General features: G+C 42.4%; 1 protein-coding gene across 4 annotated transcripts in view; it reads left to right on the top strand.

The window, feature by feature from the left end:
- ahr (aryl hydrocarbon receptor) overlaps nt 1-26,386 on the top strand; it is a 177,273-nt gene that overhangs the window by 96,513 nt on the left and 54,374 nt on the right. For all 4 annotated transcript variants that reach the window (XM_033045480.1, XM_033045459.1, XM_033045475.1 and 1 more), the window contains exon 4: nt 8,438-8,527. In XM_033045480.1, the coding sequence (XP_032901371.1) occupies nt 8,438-8,527 (90 nt within the window). The remainder of the gene's footprint in view (nt 1-8,437; nt 8,528-26,386) is intronic.

The following is a 26,386-nucleotide window of genomic DNA, read 5'->3' as shown; positions in this document are numbered from 1 at the left end:
CTATTGTTTTTAGTACCTGAGCATGTTTCACATTTTGTCCCTTGAACTGCGAAGTCTATAATTCCATGTTTGCTCTCTCCATCCAGTTTAAAACGGTGGGGTAACATTTGCCACCTTCCAATCTGCAAGAACTACTAAAAAAAGGTCTAAAAAAAATTGGAAGACTGCTACTGCCAATGCATCTCTTTCAAAATATACTGCCTGCCCTGCTTTTAGCATTTTGTGTTTTAGTTTACGTTTGCAGCACTTGCAATTTCTTCTTTCATTTTTATTTAAAAGTTTGAAATCATGCATAAGCAGGATGAGAAATTTGATGTTATTTACTAAAACAGTTTGCAAGGAATAAGAGAGATTGTTATTATTGATGAATAAAAATCACTATTATATGCAAAAATGTAAATTAGGAGCAGGATTGTGCTATTTGCCCCCTCAAACTTGCCTTGCCACTTATTAAAAGGATCAGCGATCTGACTGCAATCTCAACCATGCAATTGATCCTTTCACTCCCTTATCCATAAAATATCTTTTATAAAAAACATATGAAGACTCTGTTTTCACTTCTCAATACAGCTGCAGAGAAGTTTTTGATTTTTTCAGTATGTGCCATCCATAAGCAGGTAATAAGTTTATTGCACTGGCAGATCAAAAAGATATGGGTATAAATTGTAGTGAATTTTGCCACAATGAAAAATCAAACTGCATAGCAGATAGTCATGCCATTTGTGTGACGTGTTGCAGAATTAAATAAGGCTTTTCTACCCCAGAGCAGCTTGTGCCACCATTCCAAAACTTAACTTGTGTCATAAAATATATCATGAAGGATGGCATGTTGAGTGAACTAAATCTGATGAGAAATGTAACCCTTTGTATCAACCTTGCGTGCACAATCAAATAAGATCAAATAGAATAAATTGTCCTACAACTTTAGGTTGTGCACGCCATACACAAGAAGAAGAAGAATATTTGAATGTATTGAAAACTGTAACAACACTCCACCTGGGAATTCCTGGGCACTTTCACTGGTTATCAGGTTATAGAGAAAACTAAATATGGATTTAAAAAATAAAATTGAAAATAAACTACTTTTGCAAAATAAGCTGCACAATATTAATGTGCACTATGGAATATTGTTTATCCAGTGGAGTATTTTCACAATCGTCTAGTGGAACCTTTGAACTCTCCTTAAACTTTCCTTAAAAAGTAGTCTCCATTCAACAATTGTTTTGAAAGGCAGGACATTTTCTCGTCTTTTGAACAAGGTTGTTTCTCTGTGCTTTTTAAGTTTTTTAATTGTTTCATTGTTTAAAATATTCATGTTGTGAAGGCTGACTCGCACGAATTATTGGGAGAACTCAATTCAATGCGCGAGATGTGCATTGAATTGAGTTTCTGAAGCATACTAGTTCAATTATATTGCTGTAGAGATTTAACTGATACAATAGTGGTGAACAAAGAAGTCAACATTTTAATATAATAAAAAGGAACTGCAGATGCTGGTTTACACTAAAGATAAACACAACATGCTGGAGTAATCAGCAGGTCAGACAGCATCTCTGGAGAAAATGCATAGGTGACATTTTGCTTTGGGACCCTTCTTTTCTGGGACCAGGCAACCGAACCATCCTACCAACAACTGCAAAGCAGTTCTGAGCTACTATCTACTTCTTTGGAGACTCTCGCACTATCTCTGATCTGACTTTACTGCACTTTATCTTGCACTAAACGTTATTTACTTAATTCATGATGTATAATGTATCTGTACACTGTGGTTGGCTTGATTGTCATCATGTATTGTCTTTCCGCTAACTAGTTAGCACGCAACCGAAACATTTTCACTGTACCTTGGTAATGTGACAACAAACGAAAATAAATTAAACTTCAGGCTTCTTCAGTCAAATTTTTATGTTGATTTCCAAAGAGTTACTTAATGTAATTTCATCAAGGCAGTGAGGTAGTATATTTGCGTATCTACCAATTTAACTTAGTTTAGTTTATTATTATCATGTGTACCGAGATACAGTGCAAAGCTTTTTTTTGGTGCCATCCAGACAAATTCATACCATGAGTACAATCAAAAACAATTAAAAGAGTGGACTGATTGTCGTAGATAATAGTAGTTCCTGTGTGTAGGAATGAACTGTATGCGACGGCTGATGGGGTGAAAGGTGAGGACTAGGGGGATTCTGTCTCTGTTGCGACTAGGGTGACGGGGAGCAAGGACAGAGCTGTGGGATACTGAGGAGACCCGTGTGAGGGCCTCATCTATGATGGAAGAGGGGAACCCCCGTTCCCTAAAGAATGTGGACATCTCAGATGTCCTGGTATTGATCGCATCATCTTGCATGCAGATGTGGCACAGACGGAGGAATTGGGAGTAGAAAGTAGGGTATTTGCAGGAGGCAGGGTGGGAAGAAGTTTTGTCTAGATAGCTGTAGGAGTCAGTAGGTTTATAGTAGATGTCCTTTGATAGTCTATCTCCTGTGATGGAGATGGTGAGATCAAGAAAGGGGAGGAGGGTGTCGTAGGTGATCCAAGTGAATTTGAGTTCAAGATGGAAATTGGTGGTTAAGTTACTGAAGTGCATGAGTTTTGCATGGGTGCAGGAGATAGCCCTGTTACAGTCGTCATTGTACTGGATTTCTCCTTTTCTCCGTGGATGCTATCTGACCCACTGAGTTGCTCCAGCTTTTTTTGTCTATCTTTTTTTAAACCAGCATCTGCAGTTCCTTCCTACACATTGTATCTCTGTTTGCTTTGTTGTCACCTTCTCCTAGCTAACAATGATGCATGCTACATCCGTTAGCGGCATCTCTTTTGATGTCTTGTTTTCACACTTTACCCTTACTTATCTCTGTCTCCCTCTCCCCTGACTCTCAGTCTGAAAAAGGATCTCGACCCGAAACGTCACCCTTTCTATCCAGAGGTGCTGTCTGTCCCGCTGTATTACTCCAACATTTTATGTCTATCTTTAGTGTAGAGTTTGGGGATAGGGCCAGTGTACACGTGGAACAGGGATTGTTTGACGTACCTTACAAAGAGGCAGGAATAGCTGGAGCTCCTAAATCTGGACACGTTGGGAATAGGGTTAATATCTACTCTCCAGGATATTTTTTAGGCAGTGCATATCAAGCAAAGGGGGCAGGCAAAGTCCTTTTATTAATCATTTCTGATTATTGTTATTAAGTTAACTAATGGTAAAGTCTATTGGGCCAAAATGTTGACTTTATTTTTCTTTGCTCATTTGCTGCCTGACCTATAGCACTTTTCCAGCATCCTATTCCAACTAATATTTAGTCTTCTTTCCTGAAGATTGCAAGGTCTAAAGGGCCTGTCCCACTTGGGTGTCATTTACGCGACATAATTTACGCATCACGACGCAACGCATGGCGTGCATTACGCGCGGCGCATGGCGTGTGACGAGGCACAAATGACGCCCAAGTGGGACAGGCCCTTTAATTATATGGTGATTGGCTACTCAAAGCCCTGAGCATCTCGTCCTCTGTAAGCCACTAAGATGATATAGCAGAACCAGACTGAAACTTTTGAGTCTGTATAGTATTGTACCACACAGAGTTTTTCATTATTTTTCTTGGGATCTGGACATTGGTAATATAACCATTATTTATTACCTTACCCGATTGCCCTTAAGAAGGTGGTGGTGCTACTTTCCTGAACCATTATACTTACTCTGGTGAAGGTAGTCTGAGGCTGCTGCTTTGAACAGAGTTCCAAGACTTGGATTGTTTTATCTTCCTTGTTGGTAAGTCTGCTTCCAAATTGGAATGCTTTGAACTTTGGTTTGCATGGATGGGAAGGGAGGAGAAATCAGCAGGTTCTGGTTTTTCCATGTACCTGACTCCCCCTTCCACTTGATCGCAGTGATTATGGATTCAGTAGGTGCTGTTGGAGTAGACTGGGCAATTCATTACAGTGCATATTGTAGATGTTTGTGAATTACATTTTTAGTTGGTAAAACTCAAATTGGAGATGGTTGTTGTCTGCACTTTAGTGGCATGAATGTTATGTGCCACTCATCAGCTCGTGGTTGAATGTCAACAAACATTTTGCTACGTGCAACCTTGGACTTCATCGCATGCTGAGGAATTGTAAACAAAATTGAACATTGTGCAAACGTCAACAAACATCCCAGCTCTTGACCTTCTGATAGGATGAAGTTAATTAATAAAGCAAATATAGATGGTTGGACTATCGCACATTAGGTCTTGATATGCTGTGCATGTTTTATAAGTTCCTGCCATGTCCTCTATTCTGCAACTGCAAAAAACAAGTAAATGGATTTGGGGGGAGAGGGGGTGGGACAGTATAGTGTGTGGGGAGTTGTGTTAAGAAAGTTAGCAGGGCGAAGAGAGGCCTCAAAATGTCACTGGCAGACACGATTGAGGGAAATATAATAGTATGTATCTTTAGTTTAGTTTAGAGATGTGCAGTGGGCATAAGCCCTTCGGCCTACCGAGTCCATGCTGACCAACAATCACTTGTACATTAATTCTATCCTATATGCGAGGAACAATTTACAGAGGCCAATTAACCTACAAACCTGCATGTCTTTGGTATGTCGGAGAAAACCCGCACAGTCACCTGGAGAACATAGAGACGCCGTTCAGACAGCACCTTTAGCCAGGAACGAACCCGTCTCTGGCGCTGGAATGGTTCAATAGTGCTTTTATTGTTTCATGTACAAATGCACAGTGAAATTATTTTCTTAATTACAGTCCAATACAGCACTCCCATACCCAAGAACATATCCGATTAGCATATGTACAGAAATAGTTCACTGAGCCCACATGCCATTTTTTAGTGCCATTTTCAAAGGCAGCATCTCTACCGCCGCGTCACTGTGCTGCCGTTGCTGGGCAACAGGAAACAAGAAAAATAGGTGAGCCTAGTATGAAAGAAAATTGGCAAATTGTATGTGAAATTAGAGAGCAGTGATGATGTCTGAAATGACTGCTTACCTGTGTTAGCTCAGGAAAAGAACATTGTAGTTCCAAAACATGTTATGATTTAAAAAAAGATAAGGTATTAGATCTTTTTAGCAGCCTATAAAGGTGAATAAATAAATAATTCACCAGGGCCGTTATGGGATGTAGGAAGTTGCTGGGGCCCCGCTGAGATATTTAAATCTTTGCCGACCGCAGGTCATGTACCAGGAAGCTGGAGGACAGCAAATGTACTACCCTCATTTAAGAAGGAAAAAGGGATAAGCTATGTGATTACAGGCCAGTGAGCCTAACTTCAGTGGTAAAGGAAGTTATTGATAACATTAATCTACACTTCAAAGGCAGAATTAATTAAAGATAGTCGCAGCAGGTTGCTGAAAAAACGGTGACTGGACCCCCCCTACGACAATGTCTACGACAATGTCTACAACAACCTACCACCTAATCGACGCCAAGCTACCGACAACTGGCGACCCATTAGGACGTTATAAAATTAATCTACACTTCAAAGGCAGTATTAATTAAAGATAGTTGGCCTGGTTTTGTTCGGAGAGATGCTATATGAACAATTTGAATTCATTTTCCATTGAGATACAAAATATATTGTTGAAGGCAGTGTGATTGATGTGGTCTATGTGGATTTCAGTAGGTTTTTGACACTATTCTACAAGGGAGACTCATCCAGTTGGAAAATTAGATCGAAAATTGGCTTCATGATAAAAGACTGAAGGTGATAGTGAAAGGTTGATTTATGGACCTTTCCCACTTAGGCGATTTTTTCGGCGACTGTCATAGTCGTAGTAAGTCGCTGAAAATACGGCGACTGGACCCCGTCTATGACAATGTCTATGAGAATGTCTATGACAATGTCTATGACAATGTCTACGACAATGTCTACAACAACTTGCCACCTAGTCGACGTCAAGTTACGGCAACCTACCGATGACCCATAGGACGTCCACATCGACCACACCTACAACAATCTACGTCCACCCGTGACAAGCTACGACAAGGTACGCCAACTTAAGACAATTCAGTCGCTCGTACCTGTCGCCGGTTGACGTAGGTAGTTGCGAATGGAATTCACCGGTTAGCACCGACGTCAACCTACGTCATCCTGGCGACAACCCACGTTATCCTGGTGACAACCTACAACAGCACCTACGTCAGGAGAAGTCAAGCTACGCTCATTGGCGTCAAGCCGACTGTCGCCGAAAAGTTTTGAACATGTTGAAAATCCAGCGACGACCAGAAAAACGCTATGATTCTTTGGGCAACTGAGGAGACTACTCATGACCATACAGGCGACACCCCGGCGACCATGAGGTGACAGCCTAGTCGCCTGTAGTCACCTAAAAAATTGCCTAAGTGGGACAGGCCCTTTAGAGATTGAAGAAGGTATGATTAGTAAGTTTGCAGATGACATGAGAATCAGTGGTGTTGTTGATAGAATGAAGATAGCTATAAGCTGTAGGATGATATTGGTCAGTTGATAAAATAGGTACAGCAGTGGAAGATGTTGTTCTTTGGGAGGATTAATAAGGGTAATACATACACACTAAATATGGCATTGGGAAGTAATGAAGAACGAAGGACCTTGGTGTACAATTCCAGGGATCCCCAACAATGGCACCATGATCATCTAAGATGGTAGATTTGGTATCATTAGCAAAAATGGTACTGGTAAGGAGATATTGTATGTTTCCTTTCATTAGCAGTGGTAGACAATATAAGAGAAAAGAGGTTATGATAAAACTATAAAATGTTGATCAGGTCACAGCTGGAGTACTGTCTGCATTTCTGACCATTTATACCTTCCGCTGCCTCGGCAAAGCCAGCAGCATAATCAAGGATGAGTCACACCCTGGCTACTCCCTCTTCTTCCCTCCCCCATCAGGCAAAAGGTATAGAAGTATGAAAATTGCCACCACCAGATTCGGGAACAGTTTCTTCCCAGCTGTTATCAAGCAACTGAATCATCCTACCACACCAGAGAGCAGTGCTGAACTACTATCTACCTCTTTGGTGACCCTCAGATTATCTTTGATTGGACTTTGCTGGCTTTACCTTGCACTAAACATTATTCCCTTATGTATCTATACACTAAATGGATTGATTGTAATCATGTATTGTCTTTCTGCTATCTGGTTAATACCTAACAAAAGCTTTTACTGTACATCGGTACACGTGACAATAAACAACTGAACTGGTCACTACATTACAGAAATATTGTGATGATACTGAAGAGGATGCAAAAGAGATTTGCCAGGTTGCCACCTGGGATGGAATGTTTCAGTTCAGAGGCAAAACTGGAAACACTGAATTTATTTTCCTTGGACTGGAAGAAACTGAGGGGAATTCTGATGGGGGGGAAAAATACAAAAGTGAGAACATAAATAGATAATGAGAAACGTTTTTCTCATAGAGTTAGCTAAACTAGAGGGAATAGGTTTAGGGCATGGGTGGAAATCTCGGGGGGGATAGTGGGGCTCGCCCCCTCCGTGTTTTGAGAGGTGGGGGACAATCACACTCATGTTTTGTAATCCGGATTTTGAAATTCGATGAAAAAAAACCATTAAAAATCTCCGCTTACCGCGAGACAGTGGGGATGGGACTGATGATCGAGGGCGCCGATTGGACGAGAGAGAGGTCTGTCAGCAGGCAATGGGAGTGGCGGGACATGATGATTCAGCGCGATGATTGGAGGAGGGAGTTGTCGGACAGAGGCGGAAGTAGGGGGGTAGGACAGGATAGAGCTCGGTGATTGGAGGAAGGTGACGTCCTGGTGGAGCAAAGATCACAGAGCAGAGCTTGAATCGGCCCGTTCACAGGGCCTTTCATCGCTCGGCGTGGCTTAAAATCGGCGGCGGGATCTTCCACCGCCCCGCGGTCAAATTGCTGCGTCGCGTCGATGGAGGTTCCTGATGTTGAAGCCCCCGCCGGGGGTTGGAAGATCCCGCGGCCGATTTAAAGCCGTGCCGGGTGATGGACGAAGTTGCTGTTGCTGGAGTTCAAAGTCGGTCACCAACCAGGTCAGCTCCCGATGTTATCGTCCACGGGGCCCGCGGCTGAAGCCGCGTGCAGCCACCAAGAAATTGTCCCCCCCCATGTTTTGATAGCCATTTCTGCCCCTGGTTTAGGGTAAGGGGTAGCTACTTTAGAATACATCTGAGGAAGAGCTTTATCCATCCTGCAGGTAGTTGGAGGGGGAGCTCCTGTCTGGAATCTGGAATACTGCCTTGCAGCGCCAGAGACCCGGGCTCAATCCTGACCATGGGTGTTTTTCTCTACGTAGTTTGTACATTCTCCCCGTGACATGCGTGGGTTTTCTCCGAGATCTTCGGTTTCCTCCCACACTCCATCGGAGCTTGACAATTGTACATTTGCCTTGCAAGGTGTTATTTACCTTATTGTAGGAAATGTTTTTGTTATCTCATTATTGATCCCTTAATTGACTATATTCTTTTCCATTGCAGGCTCTCAGAGGATTTGTGCTAGTGATTACAGCTGAAGGTTTAGTTTTCTACACATCATCCACCATTCAGGACTATCTAGGATTTCACCAGGTAGGTTTCTTTCCTTTTTAAAAAATGTGTATTGTTCTCAAAAATAACTAGCACAATGATCACAGTTTTGGATTGCTGTTTAATATTCCAAGTTTGCATGTTACCCTTTGCGTGTGAAATTCAAATTGGACTCCAGGAATGTAATTGCTCTGGTATTTCCTTTACGAATAACTGTTACAGAGATATAATTTGTTGCCAGTCAGTATAATTGTTTATTTTTCAACATTTATGCTCAGCAAAGACTCAAAGCTACTATTTATTTATTATTTCACTCAAAATCTATAAAAGAACCAAACATGGTAAGCACTATTGTTACTAAGCTAAATGTTATTGCAGTTGTCTGAAGAACCAATGTAAACTGGCTCACTTTACAATGTATTCAAAACAGCAATTCAGTAGTTCACAGAACTGAATGTTAACCTGTTTTCTATTATAGTTATGTGTTCTTGATTATTTTTTTGGTACATTTGTGATGATTTCACAGTTTTAACACTCGTTGAGCAAACAGCATACAGTTTGTTGAGTTAAGTGAGGAAAATTTGAACAAGAAGCATTGGATGCAGTTACATTCCCATTTTTTGAGCTGTGAATCCTTTTTGTACTATTAGAGATTTCATATCCTCATTTCTGACAGATGTAGATATTTAGAAACTGAATGGTATCTGTCAATGTGCATCAGATTTTCACTAGGTGTCAAATTATTGAATGTGCATTCAAAAGTCAGTGCTGCAATGTTTATTAGCACACAAGACCTGGGGTGTTGTGCAAAGCCCATTCATTAGTACACAAGGAAAGACCTTTGACTTGCACAGAATTTTTCAGCTAAATCTGAGACCTGTGGTGGTGGGTTTTGGAGGTGAACAGAGAAGGTAGTTGCGGGGGAAGGGGAGGTGATCAGGATTTGGAAGTTTGAATAGGAAGATAAAGGGCCTGCCCCATTGACGATACTTTATAGCGACTGTCTTCGACCTTCAAGCTCGAGGGCACTCGCCTGGAAAATCTCGAGCTGGATCGACCGTCAGCGACCGCACACACACACAAACACATCGCAAAAGCGGGGGCCAGGGAAAGCGGGGGGGGGCGCCATCTGAAATTCACACCAGCGAACAGAAAGGTAAAAGATGGCTGCACAGTGTACGGTAAGTCCTTTAGAGAGCGCGGGGGGGGGGGGGGTTAGGGGATAAGGGGGTGGGTGAAGGAGTGGAGACACTTTTCAGACGTCAGAGAACGTTTAATAAAGTTAAGCGGGCATTTTACATTACCGGTCGGTTTTCCTTGGTCCTGAAAACTACAATGAGCCAATTAAAATGCCCGGTCAGCGAAGGACATTGCCTACGGCTACCTCGACTGCCTGTAACTACATAGCGACCCCACTCCACTGCACTACGAGTTCAAAAGAACCATGCCGACCAATTTTTACTTGCGGAAAAATTTTCAACACGCTGAAAAATTTTCCTCGACCAAACTGAGTCCGCGAGTATGCAACAACTTCCCTCGAGCATGAAAGAGAGTTCCAGTGACCTCGTAGGACCTCCTAGGACGACGTATCGACCATGCTGCGAGTTTGAATCAAGGGCAAACTCTTCTAAACTCGCAGATTAAGTCGCCGCAGAGGGACAGCCCCTTGAGGATCAGAAAGCTGGAACTATCTGGCTAATATTTTTTGTGGAATGGTAATTAGGGGAAGTGTTATAAGCCTGGGATTGGAAGTGTAAATGTCACCCATCCCTATTAGACTATGCCTAGTTGTCTCCCCAACACACTTTACCCCCCACACCCTTCTAATTTCAGCCCTCTCAGCTCTCCTCCCCATAGTCTTCTCTTTTCCCTTCTGATCTGTTACTGCATTCTTCAGCACTCACTTGCTCCCAGAAAGAGACAGCCACCATCCTTCTTCAGAGTCTCCCTCTGACAGCTTATTGCACCCAATCCCCACACCTTTCCTGCAATCACCAACCCTTCATGTGTCAGTAGCTTCTTTCCCAACACCTACAATACAGCTCCGAACACGTGCCTTGCCCTGCTCTGCCTGACATCAATGGGCAGCCAATATCTTTCCTGACACCGGAAGCATCCACTTTTCTCCCGCCCGTTTTCACTGATCTGCAAATCCCTGGCCCATGACTTCTGTAAACCGAGAAGAAGCATGTGGTGTGTAAATGAAAACTTGGTCTATTGTTGGCAGCACCCAGAATGTCAGTGTAAACGGCAGAAGGAGTGCATCACCACTTAAACTACCTGTTCCTCTTGTGCAATGTATGCCAGTGTCACACTGACCTCACCAGCCAACTCGGGAACCATAGATCTGGAGTAAAAACATATCGTCCTCAACCCCCTGTGACTCTCATGCAATTAAATACTGTACAATGGGATTCCAACTTTAGAAATTTGGCACAGGCTAAGATTTCTCTGTGGAGGAGGTGCTGCCACCCTCTTAGGTTATTGAGCCATTTTGCAGAAAATTGTAGGCTGGTTAATGTGACACTCAAATGTCAGTTCCTGTTGAATGTTGTCAGATAACTGAGTTAATAATGGAATATCTACTGATTGTTATTGTGTGCCATTTGTGGCTGTAATGTTCACAAAACATGCTGTTTAATATTTGAAAGATAGCAGGAAACTGCTATTCAAGGTAATTAATTCTTAATTAAGATGCAAGATAAAGGGTCAAACTAATTTAATTTTTAAACATAGTTGATATTTTCAGAAAATAAATTAATATTATTGAGACATTCCAAAATAGCAATAAAGTTAATAGATTGCAAATTGATAAAAATATTACAAAACTTGACCAAAATAATTTAGATTACAGTTCAGACATTGCTAATAAGGAATAGGAATAGAATTAGGCCATTCGGCCCATCAAGGCAACTCCATGATTCAATCATGGCTGATCTTTCTCTCCCTCCCAGGGCTCGAAATTAACGGTTGCCCAGTTGCCAATGGCCACCTAAAGTCCCGCCGGGCAACCTAAAAACCATGTCATTTTGCCCGGCTTGGCAAGCGAAGGAAAGCTTGGCTGATGTGGACAGCGGATGGCCCGATGAAAACTATGCCGGCGTTTCTCAGAGAGCTCCTGCTTATCCTTGTTCCTTGCCTTGCCCTGTGGAGTTGCTGCTTGTTTGTGAACCAGCGGCTCAGGCAGCGGATTGGAGCTCGACACCGTTGCAAATTGTTCTGTTGCTGTTGTTCCCTTAAAGAGCCTGTCCCACTTTGCGATTTTTTTCAACGACTGCGGAGCGTCAGTGACTGACGCCCTTTAAAACCATCAAGTTGCACGACATACATGCTGACGTATGCTCTCCTGCTGGTGACGCCCGGTCAGCGGTTTGTTAGGATTAGGGATAGGGTTAAGGCAGGGCTGCCAACATTGGGTGAGAGTTTGGAAGGAGAATTGCGAGAGACCAAGCCCGAGGGAGCGTAGCGACCAGGGGGGTTGGGGGGTTTGTGGGAGGGGGGTGTCAGCTTGAAATTGTGCAATCTGGTGCATACTGTAGCGAGTCTTTTAACTCACACTTGAATACAACATTTATGCTTTAAATTGGATTAGCTATGAATAAGGTTAGGCTAAATTACATTCCTAATTACATTCCACAGTAGAGCCAGGCTCTGATAAACAGGTGCAGCACATGAATGATCTTAGTATATTCATGTATGGAAATCAGATTAAAATCAAGCACTTGGCCCATGTTGACCAACCTGGGTCTCACTGCACACCTGGTACTACTCCTGACCCAGACTCCAGTTGTACACCTTCTCTCATTCCTGACCCTGAGTCCAGCCTTACACTTGGCCCATTATTCTACCCTGATCATAGCTGCTTACCTGCTTAAGTTCCCAGTGCTGGACACTCCTATTGTCCCAGCTTTGACTGCACACCAAGTACTATTCCAGACCTTGGCTCTGGATGCACACTTGGCCTTGCTCCCAGCCCTTCTGCTCTGACAATATATCTGGCCCACACATAAAGCCCCATATCTGACCTTCTGGACTTAACCAATTACGTTCAAGTCCACAGGTGCTTATCTAATGCGGTAATCTTTTATGGGGCACTTCACAGACCAAATTATCTATAACAAAATGTGCTACATCCATTGGCTTCCTTGTTATCTATCATGCTAGTTACTTTGTCAAATGTCATCACTGGGTTGAACACAATTTCTCATCCATAACATTATACTCACTCAGCTGTATAAGTATTATGTTACCATTTCCTTCATTTTCCAAACAAACTGAAGTTATTTTTACCCCCAATATTTTCAGTATTTTGCTGTCTTCCTCTCAGCTGGGACTTTTCCAAAATGCAAAGTGCAATAACAATATATATTTAAGCAATAATATTCTATTTAATGTGATCGTGAGAGTACATAATATTTTCTGTGGTATTCATAACACAACAATGATAAAAAGATCTTTGTTTTGAATGCACCTAGCAACATGCATACATTATTATTTTACAGTTAATATGTTCCGAGGGCAATTTTTTGTTCCAATGCTCCCCATTCCCAATTACTTTTACATTGAAGTGATTGAAATCCAAGTGAAGTTTAAATGGCATCAGAAAAATAAAACTGCCGGAATGGATGATATTCATTATGTGGTTGGTTGTAGTCAGTATCAGCACAATAACTATATCAAACTTTGATTCTTCAGGTGTCCTGGTTCAAGCTAAAACTAAAGACAAATAATAACCTCCTCACACATGCCCCTGCCAGTATCTCTGTCAATCCTTTAAAATATACCTGTTCTTTGAACAAGCTCTTAAACATCGCATCTGAATCAGTTTCCATCTGATTATACTCCTTGAGGATGTGTTCAATTAATAAAACAACGAGTTTGGGATATTTCTATTCAACCTGTCAATGGAATTGGGGGGGGGGGGGGGGGGGGGGTTAGAAATAGACAGCAAGATAAACAAACATAATACTTGAGTGGCAAATGACAATATTGCTACCTTCCCTAATTTTAACTGAAGGAAATAATGGGTTAACGGGGCTATATGTTGTGACAGACAGCCTGACACCTTGCTTGTCATTTTAATATTACACTTATCCCATCCCCCTGGATATTCTGGATGAATAAATTAAGGTTTTGTCAACTAAATACAAATCAGGCTAATTACAAATCAATAACATTAGCCAACTCCGAAACACGAAGTATGGGATCCTGACATCACAGATCACTGGCCTCAGTTCCCCGCTCACATCTGGCAGTGCACTCCATCTGAACACCTCTCTCCTGCCGCTCGCCGGCCTCGCTCTTGTCAGCCGCTGCCCGCAAATCCTTAAATTCCGACCAAAGATCCGCTCCATGATCTTTGATTCCGACTGCCGTTGGGAGCAGGACATGGCCTCACTTGCTGCACTGGGTGACACTGCATTGCATTCACCGCCCAGTCCATGTCTTTCAATGTAAATTTGCATGGGGACATGCTTTGGAGGCGTGTGATGCTTGTTGGTTAAGTGAGAATAACAGAGAGAATAAGAATGCTGCTGTCTTGACAACAGACGGGCACACAAGCAGTTGGTATTAGTTTTGAAATTCTCATTGATCACAGATTTTCTCATGACAGAGCATGAGAAATTCTGTGATCAGTATGAGAGCGTGAGAATTGCGCGAAATGCGTGAGTCTTACGCTCAATGCGAGAGAGTTGGCAGCCGTGGTTAGGTTAGGGTTGGGACCACAGATGGGCTATAAAATATTCTTCCTTCAATGCATGGATTTTAAACATTAATATATTAAAATTAATACTATAAAATCAATTGTGCAAATAAAAAGATGTCTGAGTCGTTCAGTTTTACAAATGTATTGGTCCGCTTCCAGATCCAATCACCGTCTCTAACTTTTCACAGGGATGGATTCAGTGAGTGTAGACTGAACTCCCCTCTCCCCTCTCCCCTCCACCCCCCTCCCCTCCACCCCCCTCTTCCCCCCTCCCGCCCCATCCCTCCTTCTCCACCCGCCACCCTTCTCCCCTCCTCTCTCTCCCCCCTTCTTCCCTTCCTCCTCTTCCTCCCTTTGCCCCGCTCGACTCTTCTTATAAGATAAGATAAGATAACTTTTATTGTCATTTGAACCTAAGTTCAAACAAAATTACGTTTCTGCAGTCATACGAACAAGAAAAAAACCAAGACACACAAATAACACAATTTACATAAACATCCATCACAGTGAATCTCCAAACACCTCCTCACTGTGATGGAAAGCAAAGTCTTATCTCTCCCCTGTTCTTTATTCTTCTCCCGATGTTATAGCCCCCGGCAGGCGATGGTAAGTCTCTCGGCCGTTAAAGCCATGCCGGGCGATGTAAGGCCCTGCTCCGGGTCTTGATGTTCGAGCCCCCGGCGGGCGATGGCAAGTCCCGCGGCCATTAAAGACGCGCCGGGCGATGTAAGGCCCCGCTCCGGGTTGTTTTCAGCCTCGCATCTCGGGCGGGAGAAGTTGCCGTTGCGGGAGCTCCGAAAAGCGGTCTCCCACCAGGGACACGCGAGCTACCAATGTTACCGTCCACAGGCCTGCAACTGGAGCCTCCGAGCTCCGAAGTCGGGTGGCAGCCGCGCGTCACCACAGCTCTCCACATTCCAAAGCCGGCCAACCCCACGATGGTGAGTCCGCAAGCTCCGCGTTTGGAGCCCCCAGGTCGTTCCGGCTGGAGGCCGCTCCACGGTGCTAGGCCCCAACGACAACGGAGTCCCGACAGGGAAAAGGTCGGGTCCCCCGTACAGGGAAGAGATTTAAAAGTTCCCCTTCCCCTTTTCCACTCACCTGCCCCTCTCCCCTCACATCTCCTTCTGCCCCTCTCCCTCCCTACTCCAACCACGCCCTCCATTTTCCCTGACCCCCCCCCCCATTTGTGGACCCAGCCTGCGACCAGCGATCCACTGCATACTATCTCACACACGCTAGGGACAATTTACACAAATTATACATACTAACCTGTGCACCTTTGGAGTGTGGGAGGTAACCCTAACCCAAACTCTAGGTTGATGGGCTTGGTATTTAAGTATAAACTGTCCCTAGTGTGGTGGGATAGTGTGCGGGGGATCGCTGGTCGGTGCGGATTCGGGGGGCCGAAGGGCACTGTATCTCTGAACTAAATGTGACACAGGGGCCCCAGGGGTTGGACTCGAACCACCAATATTCTGCATGGGAACTAAACTGTTGGCCACGAGTTGTCCCAGAGGCAGATCTCTCTTCCAATGGTCTCTCCAAACCCCCAGAGGCAGCGGGCTTTTCAACTGGGTACAGGCAATGTTGTCAATGTACCAGTGCCACCCACCTGCTACAGCCACTGAGTCTAAATACCCACCAGCCATTTTGAAGCAAGGCAAGTGGGCGAAGGGGGGGGGGGGGGTTTCCCAAAGTCTGCGTTTATCCCATAGTCACTCGCACCGTGAGACAGGGCCATTAAGCATATGGCCCAGGTCCATGATACCATGATCCAGGATTTATTGACACAGGTTGATCATACGCTGAATAATCCAAAAATTGCATTCATTGCAACATGTAAAAAGAGTTGAGATACTGTATTGTAATTTTGCTGCATGTCATTGTGGTATATATCATGTCTTGATTGGAGCACATTATCGCACATGTCATGCAAGCCGTCTTAAATGACCACCTTAACTGTCATTTGACAACCTAAGAAGCTGCCTAGGTTGCCCGGCTGGTACAGAGAAAAAAAGTTAAGTGAGAGCCCTGCCTCCTAACCCCATTTTCCTGCCTTCTCCCCATAGCCTCTTATACCTGTACAGGTGCACAACCTTTTATCCAAAAGCCTTGGGACCAGACACTTCTCGGATTTCGGAATTTTTCGGATTTCCGAATGGAAGATTTTTAGCGTAGATTAGGGAGGTAGCGCGGGCGGCTTGAAAAGTCTGGAGCAGCTGCCTCCTCCCCGGAGACCGGGGAATCATTGTAAATCATTGCTTAAATGTTAGTCAGCTAGTTTGGAGGGATTTTATGTGGTGGGGGGAGGGGGTGAAGGGGGAAACTTTAATTCTTAGTCCCCTACCTGGTCTGAGGGGCGGGGAGCGGGCAATGCCTTACCGGGTCGCCGTGCAGTAAGCTCCGGAGCGCTGTGGCCGCCGACTCGCAACATCGCGGAGCTGGGGGATGCGGGCGTCTGGCCGCGGGCGGCGCCGGTTTGAGCTCCGACCCCGGCAACTCTACCCCTGGCTGCGCGGCGCTCCAAATCCAGCGCCGCCCGCGGCCGGACGCCCGCAGCCCCAGCTCCGCGATGTTGGGAGTAGGCGGCGTTGCAGTGCTGGGATACCAGCGGGGAGCGGGCAATGCCTTACCGGGTCGCCGTGCGGTAAGCTCCGGAGCGCTGTGGCCGCCGACACACAACATCGCGGAGCTAGGACTGCGGGCGTCCGGCCGCGGGCCGCGCTGGATTTGGAGCTGTGTCAATGAAAGTCAAGGAAACTGTGAGACTCTATAATAAAGAAAAAAACCCAAACACCTGTCCGACAGATCAGAAACACTCTTCAGGAGTCTGGTGTGGATTTGTCAATGACCACTGTCCGCAGAAGACTTCATGAACAGAAATACAGAGGCTACATTGCAAGATGCAAACCACTGGTTAGCCGCAAAAATAGGATGGCCAGGTTGCAGTTTGCAAAGAAGTACTTAAAAGGGCTACCACAGTTCTATAAAAAAGGTCTTGTGGACAGATGAGATGAAGATTTACATATCAGAGTGATGGCAAGAGCAAAGTATGGAGGAGAGAAGGAACTGCTCAAGATCCAAAGCATACCACCTCATCTGTGAAACACAATGGTGGGGGTGTTATGACCTGGGCACGTATGGCTGCTGAAGGTACTGGCTCACTTATCTTCATTGATGATACAACTGCTGATGGTAGTAGCATAATGATTTCTGAAGTGTAGAGACACATCCTATCTGCTCAAGTTCAAACAAATACCTCAAAACTCATTGGCCGGTGGTTCTTTCTACAGCAAGACAATGATCCCAAGCATACTGCTAAAGGAACAAATGAGTTTTTCAAAACTAAAAAATGATTGAATCTTGAATGGCCAAGTCAATCACCCGATCTGAATCCAATTGAGCATGCCTTTTATATGCTGCAGAGAAAACTGAAGAGGACTAGCCCCCAAAACAAGCATAAGCTAAAGATGGTTGCAATACAGGCCTGGCAGAGCATCACCTGAGAAGACACCCAGCAACTGGTGATGCCCATGAATCTCAGACTTTAAACAGTCATTGCATGCAAAGGATATGCAACAAAATACTAAACATGACTACCTCCATTTACATGACATTGCTGTGTCCCAAACATTATGGTGCCCTGAAATGGAGGGACTATGTATAAACACAGCTGTACTTTCCACACGGTGAAACCAAAATGTATAAAAATGGCCTTAATTAAAATCTGACAATGTGCACGTTAACCAAGTGTGATTTTTTTCTATTACAAATCTCAAATTGTGGAGTACAGAGGCAAATAATTAAATTATTTCTTTGTCCCAAAAATTATGGAGAGCATTGTAAATAGGACTGATAGCTGGTGAAAGGTTCTAATCTTTGTGGTTTATTATATATATAATATTTTCACACAGAGAGAAATGAAGTTTAAAGCACAATAAAGAAAAATCCAAGAAATTGTTTGTTCAACCTATTCTTTCTAAATGTCTAACATTTCATGTGCAATACATGCCCTAGTATGTGCACTCATTAACTCACTTTCGACACGAAACTTCACCCATTCTTTCTCTCCAGAGATGCTGCTTGACCTGCTGATTTACTCCCAGCATTTTGTGTCTGCCTTTGATTTAAACAAGCATCTGCAGTTCTTTCCTACACAACTCACTTTCCAATGTCTCTCCCCTCCCATAGCTAAGGAGCTACCTTTTATCGCTGAGCATCCAGAAAAGGAATCTTCTTGTTTCTGAATTCGACCTAATTAATTAGAGGGAAAAATGAACAGAAAACCAAATGTAGGTTCCCAAAGGCAAGTCATCAGCAGTTGCATACGTCACTTTATTTTTGACTCATAAATATTTTAAGATTAGTTTATAGTTTAGTCAATTGCAAATGCAGGTTTTCATAATCCAGAATTTAGTTAACTGGACAAAATGTTCACTCTTCCCAAATTGTGAACACCATTAATTGCCTGTAAGTTTATCTGAATGAATTTTATTATTAAAACAGGTTGCATTAAAAGGTGCTGTCTTCTGATATTTTAGCCAATTAAAACAATATGCTTACAGTAAAGTTATTTCATGTTTGAACATGATTGGCGTAAGCTCTTGCTCTGCAATCAGTTTATCTTGTTGTTGAATGTATTCCTGAATTGCTTCCAAGTACAATTGCAAAATATTAAACTTTCGCATTGATCAACTGCCACTTAAGTTTAAAAATACAGTTTATAATACAATTAAAACATCAACAATCCACTTCTCTATTCGAGGCAAAAGAACTGCTGGATTATGTCTCAAAAATAAATTTTAATAAGTTTTATTTAAAGTGAATTGCCTTGCTATGTGCAGTAATTTGAAGATTTGTAATTTTAGTACTAATCAACATTTCCTTTCCCAAGTAGGCATTTTTGCAGTCTTAGGCTTTCATTGTGTGATTTTTCTCCCAACGTGCACTCAATCAACAATAATAATAATAATGTGTTTGTATAGTGCCTTTAATGAAGCAAGGCATTCCATGGAGTTTTGAAATTTGGTGAAGTTGAGGATGGTTGTTTAAGGCTACAGAATGACGCGGATCAGCTGGAACAATAACAAATGGGATTTAATGCTGACAAAATGCAGGATGATGCATTATAGGAAGGCAAGTAAGGGTAGGGGTACACAGTAAGTTGTAGGGCCGTATGGATTGTTGATGAACAGAGGAACCCGGGGTATATCTGAAAGATCTCTGAAAGAGGCAACACAGATGGATAAAATGATGAGCGAGCTATATGGGATGCCTGCCTTCATTGAACATGGAAATCATGTTACAGCTTAATTTTGGGTTGGGCCACGCCTGGAGTAATTTGCACAATTCTGTGGTTCCCACATTAGGAAGGATGTGATTGCACTAGAGGAGGCAAGGAAAAGATTTGCTGGCATGTTCCCAGGATTGGAGCTTTGCAGTTGCAAGGAGAGACTCGGTAGCTATTCCTATGAAGTATCTTTCAGTGTCAGTCTTGAAAACATGCCTCAGGCCCAATAACCATTTAGGGAGTGAGTTATAATTTTGAGCATTTTTATCAAGACATTTCCCGATTCATTTTGTGATTATTAGACATTCTAGCTCTACTATCAAATGATACTCCCTCATTCCATTTTCACGACCAGGTCAAGTAGTTTCTTTGTATCCATCCCAGAATGCCCAGTCTGAAGAAGAGTCTTGACCTGAAACCCATTCCTTCTCTTCAGGCATGCTGCCTGTCCCGCTGAGTTACTCCAGCATTTTGTGTCTGTCTTCAGTCAAATCAAATGTTGTCATAAAATCACTGAGATACTGGACAATTTATTGAAATCTATCCTCGTAATGTATTCATTGATTCAGATACTATATCACTTCTGAGTGCTCTCCATTTATCTAATAAAACTTCAGTATCTCAAACCAAAGAGGTTTACCAAACCTCATAACCAAACCACCAAACCTTCATCATAACTGATGCATAATCCACTTGAAATAAGTCTAATGTTCTATTGACCTTTTTGGCTCTTGCTTCAGCAGTTTATGTGCGTTGATATCGACGTTCATTTCATATTCTACAGGTCTTTGACTTTTACCTTAAAATAAGATTGACATTTGTCTTTCTAAGAGTCGACTCCCCATATTGAGACCTTTTTTGGTTTAGTGAACGCACTTGGCCTTTGACATTTTCAGGTCTGAGTCGCTCTGCATGCAGTGTTGTTAACATCTGCGGTTCCGTCATTAAGCTATCCCTGGGGATCAGGCACCACAAAACAAGACATGAACCCTTTTTCTTCAACATTCGGCGTAGTTTTCAAAAACCTTATGGCATTTCTTCTGGCAAACATCCTTAGATGCAAACCTACTATCCTAGGTGTTTGGTGATCCGATCCTGGAGTTTATCTGTGTTTAATCCCAGTATTTTTGCAATGCTGCCTTGTACCACCAAATGTTGTCCTTTACATTTTAAGAATAAATATAACGTTTGCAACGTTTTATAATTTACATTATAATTTAGCCAGCATCAGTACTTAATTGATTTGTATTCCTCTTTACTATTCTTTTATATACTATCAGTTGCTTTTTCTGGAGATTATTATTTAATAATCCACTGTGTATTCTTTCTCTGCTGCTCTTTGTAACTTTGATTCCATATTTTTGCCTGGAAGAATACTGCATGTAACTCGGTGTTTAGGTTCTTAAATGTTAGGAGATAAAAAAGAGTGAACGGTTAATTTGTAAAGATATCCATTCAGGTAGAGTGAAGCATTTTCAAAAGGAAATGAAATTTTAAATATTATATATTGGGACATTATAGAAGTCAATTTTATACAATGCAAGGCAGATAGTGGTGTGTATAATTTTGCAAATCTCATTAAATGCAGGAAATGTTGCTTTTATGAAAGTAAACATAAGGTTTCACTAGCATGACAAAGATAATTAAGGTAACCCTGATTAAGTGATTTACAAGTTTATGATATATTTTAAGAGCAATTGATGACAAGTTCATTATAATGTGTTGATGCCCCAGTGACAGCGGTGCTTAGTACAGAGTTTAGATTACAACTATCAACATCAGGTATTCTTTATTCCATGTTGATTAAATATGTTAGTAAATATTTGTGTAGACTTTTGGTTGATTACTGTTTTGTGAAGAGCCTTGAAATTTATTTAGAATCAAACTCTCTCTTTGTAAATCACTTTGTTTTTATTCAATTATCCAAGATGAAAAATGAGCTTGTTGATGATTTTGTAACTAATTGATCAATAATGATGTTAAATCAACAAGCACTCACCTGAAACCTTGCATATCCATGTTCTCCAGAGATGCTGCCTGACCCGCTGAGTTACTCCAGCACTTTGTATCTTTTTTTTTGTGAACCAGCATTTGCAGTTACTTGTGTCTATATACATCAGATAAAGTTATTGGATTTCAGTGGTTCCAATATTTCAGCGACAAAAAATGTTGGCAAAATAAGGGAATGACATGCTCGTATTTTCAGAATGAGAGAATCTGAAATTGAAATAGAACCAAGTTCGTAATGAAATGTTTCTGCAAAACCTTTTACCATTCATTAATTGTGAAGGTCTACCTCCAAATTGATTAAAAAATGAGGACGTGGCCTGCTTAATTATTATAAATCATCAGCTAATTTTTGAACGTTCTCTGCAATCAAAGGAATTTAATGTACGCTAATATTGTCATAAGTGATAGTAGAATCAGGCTATTCGGTCCATCAAGTCTACCCTGCCATTCAATCATGGCTGATCTATCGCTCCCTCCTAACCCCATTCTCCTGCCTTGTCCTCATAACCCTTGACACCTGTACTAATCAAGAATCTATCTATTTCTGCCTTAAAAATATCCATTGACTGGCCTCCACAGCCTTCTGTGGCAAAGAATTCCACAGATTCACCACTTCCAACTAAAGAAATTCCTCCTCATCTCCTTCCTAAAGGAACGTCCTTTAATTCTGAGGCTTTGACCTCTGGTCCTAGAAACTCCCACTAGTGGAAACATCCACTCCACCCGCTTTATCCAAGTCTTTCGCTATTCAAAATAAGATTTAAAATTGCACTCAGGAAAGATGGGGGTTTAGAAAAGAATGTTGTTGACATTACTGATGGTTTCTGTTTGTATAATCCTAGTTGCACGTTAATTTGATTTACACTGTTCCGTGCTTGTGCTTTATCAATTAATTTCAAAAACTTAAGTAATTTGTGTACAAAATCATGAGAGGAATTGTTGGGGAATCAAGAACCTGAGGACATAGGTTTAAAGTAAGGCGGACAGGAACCTGGGGGTTAACCTTTTCACACAAAGGATGTTGCATGTATGGAATGAGCTGCCGGAGGAGGTAGTTGAGGCAGGTACTATCGCAATGTTTAAGAAACATTTAGAAAGGTACATAGATAGGACAGGTTTAGAGGGATATGAGCCAGACACAGATAGGTTGTACTATCGTAGGTGGGACATGTTGGCTGGTGTGGGCAAGTTGAGCCGAAGGGCTTGTTCACATGTTGTAAATCTTTGACTCTATTGTAATTGTGGATGTTCTTGGAAAATAGTAATTGACAACCATATGGACATTGCACTAAGGAATTAGTTTCAAAACTGGGCTTGCATATTCTGTTTTGTGCGTAAATCATATTTAAAAAGCAAAGCTTTACCCGTTTTGAACTGTTTGTGATTACTTCTGGCAGAAGCCTGCCATCAAGAATTTAAACCAGCTACTTCATGCCCCGATTCTCACTAACACGTTCAACCATCTGCCAGCTATGCTTCCTTCATGCAATTATGTCATACACATGTATCGCTGGTTTAATTATTTAACGATGGAAATTGGACTTTAAAAATTAATTAGCAATAAAGCAGTAAGTACTCTGTTCTCTGAGTAATAAACTCTGCATGATTTAAAGTGCATTCCAGGAACATTATCACAATTCCTAACTTTGTCATACAGGTGTACTGTACAGAGGTTGATCATTCTGCCCTCCATGTCCACGCTGACCGTTTTGCAATTTTTGTTCATTCCGTCCCTATCCATGGCCTACTTAGATGCCTATGTAAATGTCTATTCAATGCTGTAATTGCATCTGATTCCTTCACCAACTCTGGCAGTGCATTTCAAAAACCAACCACTCTAGGTTATATATTTTTTTAATTTCCCTCAAGTCCTCCATCTTCCCACCTTAAACCCAGGTTCTTTTGTTTATGATGCCCCTCCAGGGGGGGGGGAGATTTTGGCCATCTATCCTATCTATGCTTCTCATTATGCATTCTTCTGTCAGGTCACCCCATTCAGCCGACTTTGCTCCCAAGAATATCAAGGCCAGCTTATCCAGTCCCTCTCCACAGCTAAAGTCCTCCAATCGAAGCGACATCCTGGTGAATCTCACCTACATTCTCTGCAGCCCTATAGGGTGGCAAACAGTATTGCATTCATTGCCCAATGTTTTGCTACAGAACATCCCAACTCTGGTATTGTATGGAAACACAGGAGACTGCAGACTCTGGAATCCGAAGCAGTATCTATGGTGGAAAAAGAATTGTCAACGTTTTTGGTCGAAACCCTGCATCAGGACTGAGAGTGGAGAGGGGAGTAGGCCGGTGTAAAGAGAGCGGGAGTAGTGAGACGGGTCAATGGTGATCGGTGGAGTGGTGAAGGAGAACAGGTAGGGTGGGGGTAGGGATGCAGTTGGGAGAATGGAGGCGGGTGGATAATGGATGGAAGCAGACAAAAGAAGAAAAAATAAGGTACATGAGCAAGGTGAATGGAGGGGGCGGGTGAAAGTCCTGGAAGGCGATAAGTGGGAACACAGGGCTACCAGTGCTGCATCTGATAAGTAAGGAAATGATAATGGGAACTGTTAGGGAAGAGTTGAAAGGCCGATAGAACCAGATGCGGTATGTGAGAGGTTGGTTGGTGTAATGAGTGGGTAGTAGCTGAATGGAATCTGGAGGGATGGACGCTATGAAAAGGGTGATGCACGGTGTGTGTGGGGAGGAGAACGAAAATGAGAAGATTGGAGGAGAAAGATAAAAAGAGAGTGTACGGGGGATGACACTGGATGTAAAATTGGAAAATTAATGGTTCATACCATTGGGTTGTGTACTACCCAGGTGGAAACAAAATGTTGTTCCTCTACTTTGGGCCTCAAGTTGGCCGTGGTGAAGGCCAGGGATGGATAGATTGGTGTGGAAATGGAAAGGGGGGGGTGCAGTAATGGCTCTAATGTAACTGTAATGTAGCTCTGGCTGCCATTGATCATAAGAGAATATAAGACTATATCATAAGACATAAGGAACAGAATTAGGCCATTGAACCCATTGATTCCACACCCGTCATTCAATCATGGCTGATAGATTTTTTTCCCCTCTCAACCCTATTCTCCTGCCTTCTCCCCGTAACCCTTCCGAATGAAGATACCTACGATCAAAAGATGTAATTGAGTCTAGGTTGCTGCAGGAATGGGGATAGATATCGGTCTCCAATTTCAGTTTCTCCTCTCCCCATCTTCTATTTTCCATCGTAATTCCCACTGATTCCCTTGGGCCAGGTTTAATGTGCATTAAATAAATAATGTTCTTATGCAAACATATTTTTTATTTTTTGGAGACTTCGGATTTGGTTTCAGTACAGCATCTATTTAGCACTCTAGAGATGGCTAAAGTCCAAATTCATGACCTATTAAAAATCTAAACCAGGCGCTACTTCACAATGCTGTTAATTGTTAGCTTATGTGAACTATCTGTGCATTGACTAAGATTACAGCGGTATAATGGCATTTTCTTTGAATCGGCACTAAACAATGTTTAGTAAAATCTGGTCTTAGCTATAATTTAAACATTGGTTTATGTTTGCATTTAGGCTGCTAACGTATATGGGCAGCCTACATCCATGTGTACCGTATGTTTAAAATTGCAAACTTGTTCAATGGTTTATAGTTTATAAGCAGCTTTCATTGAATAGGTTGGTATCCGGATGCTCAGGAGACTAGGTGGTTTACCAAAAGTAAACCACTGAACATAGCCACATAACTTTATTTTTCTCAGAATTTCTAGTTAAAAACAGCAATCCGATTTTTGGAGGCACAAGGAACTGCAGATGCTGGCTACCAAAAAAACATGGTGCTGGAATAACTCAGTGGGTCAGACAGCATTTCTGACGTTGTTTCGGGTTGTGACCCTTCAGGATCTGCCCAGCACTTTGTGTTTCTTTGGTAATTGTATTCCCTGGAGAGAGAAAATGTGCTTAGGATATTTCCCTGATGATCAATAGTTGATGGTAAATAGAGAGACATTTTAAAAATACTACAACTTGATTTATGTGAATTCTGTTACAATAGCATTGAAGTTCATTTTATTTCAAAAATCCATATTCAAAATTCACAGCTTCAAAATTGTTACAGGTTGAATACCGATTTTCCAGCATCACTCGGTTCCAGAGCCTTTATAAATTATCTGTTTTTCCGGACCAACAGAGGTCACGTGATAATGAAATGACAATACACCCCTGGCCTGCTAATGTGTCCCTTCCCAAAACACCATGGAGTGCCAGAACTTAAATAGAAAATGTAAACTGAATGTGAATGCAATGTGCTGCCGACCCATGCCTGGTTCGTACCATTTCCCCAGCCGTTTAGGGCCCCGGATTCCGACTCCACTCCCGACTCACAAGATGCACCAGCGAGCCCTTCTTTACCCACTACATGGTCCGGTGACACGACTTGTTGCGGCTCACGTTGTAGCCACTGGGGACAGCGCTTTCTTCAGGCCATCGCCATCAACTCAATTATACCTTTTGATAACGGGTATCCCAACTTCCATGATCAGTGGCAGCCAGAGCTACAGTAAGGCACCAGCAATGATGATAAACAAAGTCACCTGGAGTTCCATCGTTTCCTGAAAGTGGCAATGCAGGGGAAATGGGTGATGAAAAAGGCAGGCATGAAAAAGACTACTCAAGTCCATCAGTCTGAAGAAGGGTCCCATCGTGAAACGTCACCTATCCATTTTCTCCAGAGGTGCTGCCAGACCCACTGATTTACTCCAGCACTTTGTGACCTTTATTGAACATAGGATCTTCTTGTGAGATGTGAAAATTAATAATAATAATGCTCTGTTTTATTTATTTTTAAAAACTACAATACATTACATATTCATTTCATTATTTGTAAGCATTATAGTTGTGCCA

The sequence above is a fragment of the Amblyraja radiata genome, chromosome 2 (assembly GCF_010909765.2).
Source record: "Amblyraja radiata isolate CabotCenter1 chromosome 2, sAmbRad1.1.pri, whole genome shotgun sequence".
NCBI lineage: Eukaryota > Metazoa > Chordata > Chondrichthyes > Rajiformes > Rajidae > Amblyraja > Amblyraja radiata.
Note: the sequence above shows the minus strand (reverse complement) of the source record. Positions and strands in the feature narration are given on the sequence as shown.